Source organism: Mustela putorius, unplaced genomic scaffold (genome assembly GCF_011764305.1).
Source record: "Mustela putorius furo isolate JIRA1106 unplaced genomic scaffold, ASM1176430v1.1 tig00000561_pilon_pilon_pilon, whole genome shotgun sequence".
NCBI lineage: Eukaryota > Metazoa > Chordata > Mammalia > Carnivora > Mustelidae > Mustela > Mustela putorius.
Genome location: NW_025421415.1, coordinates 147959 through 150940, shown reverse-complemented (window position 1 = coordinate 150940; position 2982 = coordinate 147959). Strand labels below are relative to the sequence as shown.

Below are 2982 nucleotides of genomic sequence, written 5' to 3'. Positions count from 1 at the left end.
CTCAGCTCTTAGTATAGCATTCTTCTGCTGAGAGCCCTTCAAAGCACTGCCATTGCTCAATAAATTAAGCCTAAGCCCATCCTTTTCTCCTCCATGCTTGGCTCCAGCCCATCTCCCCAACCACCACCCAGTGTTCTTAGTCCAGCCCAAGGCCTGCTGATCAAATATTCTCCCATAAATCTTCTCATGCCTCTTTCCCCCCACCCCCAAGAAAACATCTGCCTTGCTGATGCCTCCTTCATTCTGGATTTCTTCTTGATTTTTCCACCCTAATGTTTTTTCCCCTCCATTCTACAGGCCACAAAAGATTGTTTTCTGCAGTGCATTTGCTCTTTTTGTTATGTGAAAAGAGAGGCTATATATATATAGCCCAGTGGTGATATAGAGAGTCTCTAATCAGACAGACCTAGATTATCATTTCAAACACACATGCGCGCGCGCGCACATACACACACACACACACACACTGCGACTGGCTGTGTTGGGAAACACTGAGCTAAACAAAAATAATCCAAGATTTTTTTTTTTAAAGATTTTATTTATTTATGAGAGAGCGAGAGCGAGCACAGGCAGACAGAGTGGAAGGCAAAGTCAGAGGGAGAAGCAGGCTCCCCGTGGAGCAAGGAGCCCGATGTGGGACTCGATCCCAGGACGCTGGGATCATGACCTGAGCCGAAGGCAGCTGCTTAACCAACTGAGCCACCCAGGCATCCCCGTTTTTTGTTTTTAATTGCAAGACTTCCCAGAGCCCTTAAATGCTCATAGACATTGTGACTTTCCAAGGCCAGCATTGATACTTTGTGTAGCTTCTCTTAAATTTATTTGATCACAAAATCCTTTAAAAACAGATCATTGCTGGACATCACTTTTTCTTGGAACATGCTGGGAAAAGGTAAAAGCTGTTGTGGAATTTTGCTTACATGGTTTTTACAGTACTGTATATCTTCTTCAACTCGTTAGAGTTATTTGCTTATTTATCTTACACATCTTCCCACTTTAGCCTTTAGTATAAGGTCTTGAAAATAACGGGCACTTGTGCAGTTGAAAATTGCAGAATTTTAGTGAAGGTTCATGGTCTGGAATAATATTTGATAACTGGAGAAAGTTTGCATCTACTCTCAGTAGCTTTTTCACAGTCTTTTTTATACCGTGGTATCGCGGGCTACCTTTCGGCTGGAAAAATTACCTTGATATTGGACAAAAAGTCCTTGTTAATATGGGGCCAACTTCATTTTCTTTACAAGTCACTTTATTGGGACAGCATTATGGGGTATAAAGATAGAGGTTCATTTTAAGGACAAGAAAGCAGGAGTCTGTGGACTGGGTCTTTTCACAGCCTGGGCAGTGAGGAGGGCAGCCTGTGGGTTACTTAGTTCTGATTGTTTTCATCTCCCAGGGTGTGCTTGTCAAAGAGGTACTCTGCCAGGCCAGAATCTGGGGCCCCCATCTTAATCAAGTTTTGTACGTGGTCACCTAGTTCTTTGATAGACTTCACCTGCTCATTCAGATAGTGAGTTTCCAGGAAGTCACACAAGTGGGGGTCACCTCTGTCTGAGGCCAGAGTGTGCAATTCGAGCAACGACTGATTCACATTCTTCTCCAAGAGCAGCGCACACTCCATGGCGTTCAGCCCGCTTTCCCAGTCGTCCTGGTCTGGTTTCTTGATGTCCTGCAGGCAGATCCGGCCTCCCCGCTGGTTCTGCAGCCTCATCAGCTTTTCCGCGTGCTGGGTCTCTTCCCGGGACTGGCGAAGGAAATACCCCGCGAAGTTGTTCAGGGCCACGTCATCTCGGGAGAAGTAATAGGACATGGACAGGTACACGTAGGACGCGTAGAGCTCCAGGTTAATCTGGCGGTTGATGGCAGCCTCGGAGTCCGGGTGGAAGTTCTGGCGCACCCGGGAATGGGCGGAGGCGGGCCCGGCTGGGTCCCCGGAGGCGGCGGCTGCTGCCAGCGGGCGCAGTGGGGCAGTGCGCCTGGGGCGCGAGGGGAGCCTGGAGACCCGGAGCGGCGGGAGCGCGAAGCCCCGGCGCGCGTTGCGCAGGGACAACAGCGAAGGGCTGATGTTCTTGGAGAGAAACAAGAAACAGGGCAGCATGACTCCCCTTCTTTAGAAGTGGGGAAACTGAGGCCAGGGCGTCACTGCGTGTGGCCGGACGCTAGGGGCTTCAAGGTCTGAATTGGAACGCGGCCCTAAGCGACCGACGACTGCGTCACACACACCCCTTCCCTTCCAAAGGCGCCAGGGTTCCAAGGGGAGGGCTGCCGGGACGCGCGCCCTGTCCGGGCTGGGCACAGACAAATGACAGTGACAACTGCATTAACTCAACATTGCCCTCTTTCTGCCCTTGGGCGTTTGTAATGTACTATTTCATCTCAGCTGAAAATGCTGTCAAAAAAGTACGCGCTGCGACTGGGAAAAGAAAGGACGAGCCCAGCGGCGGTCCTTGCCCTCCGTCTTTGACCTCTTTCTGTCCAAAGCCCAAGGAGTGGGGGGAGGCGGGGCGAGGAAATAGGGTAAAACAAAAGTCTCAGCCAATTCATCTGAGCGCGAAGGTCTGCAGCCGAAGTGGGTGTTTATAAATTGACTTTATGATTATTTTAAACAAACGTAGGTATGGAAAGAATTGCCAGTATAGTAGGCAAATTTTCAAGAGTCTGTACTAAGACAGTGCTTTCTTTTAGAAAGATATTTTTAAATATAGAATTCACCTTTCTTGAAAAAAAAAAAAAACAAGAACAAAACAAAAACTTCAGAAAAGTAGGAAGAACATATAAACTGGCTCTCAGCTTGATATTTTCCTGTCTTTCCTTCTTGCAGATACATACACTTGTGAGCGTAGCCTAACTGTGGGGAAGTTGAATCACTATGCTGTCCTGTGAAGCTAATGTAACATTGTGTGTCAACTAAGATCAATTTTTTTAAGGGGGAATGCCCAGCTTTTACTAACAGAAACTTAGAACATTGAAGTTCCAGTATTT

The 2982-nt window shown here is 47.8% G+C and overlaps 1 protein-coding gene across 1 annotated transcript; it reads right to left on the bottom strand.

Annotated features, from left to right (window-relative positions):
• Window positions 1-685: 685 nt before the first annotated feature.
• Window positions 686-2194, bottom strand: FTMT (ferritin mitochondrial). Its single transcript, XM_045081428.1, has one exon. The coding sequence runs from the start codon at window positions 2096-2098 to the stop codon at window positions 1370-1372; it is 729 nt and encodes a 242-aa protein (XP_044937363.1). The 5' UTR covers window positions 2099-2194; the 3' UTR covers window positions 686-1369.
• Window positions 2195-2982: the final 788 nt, after the last annotated feature.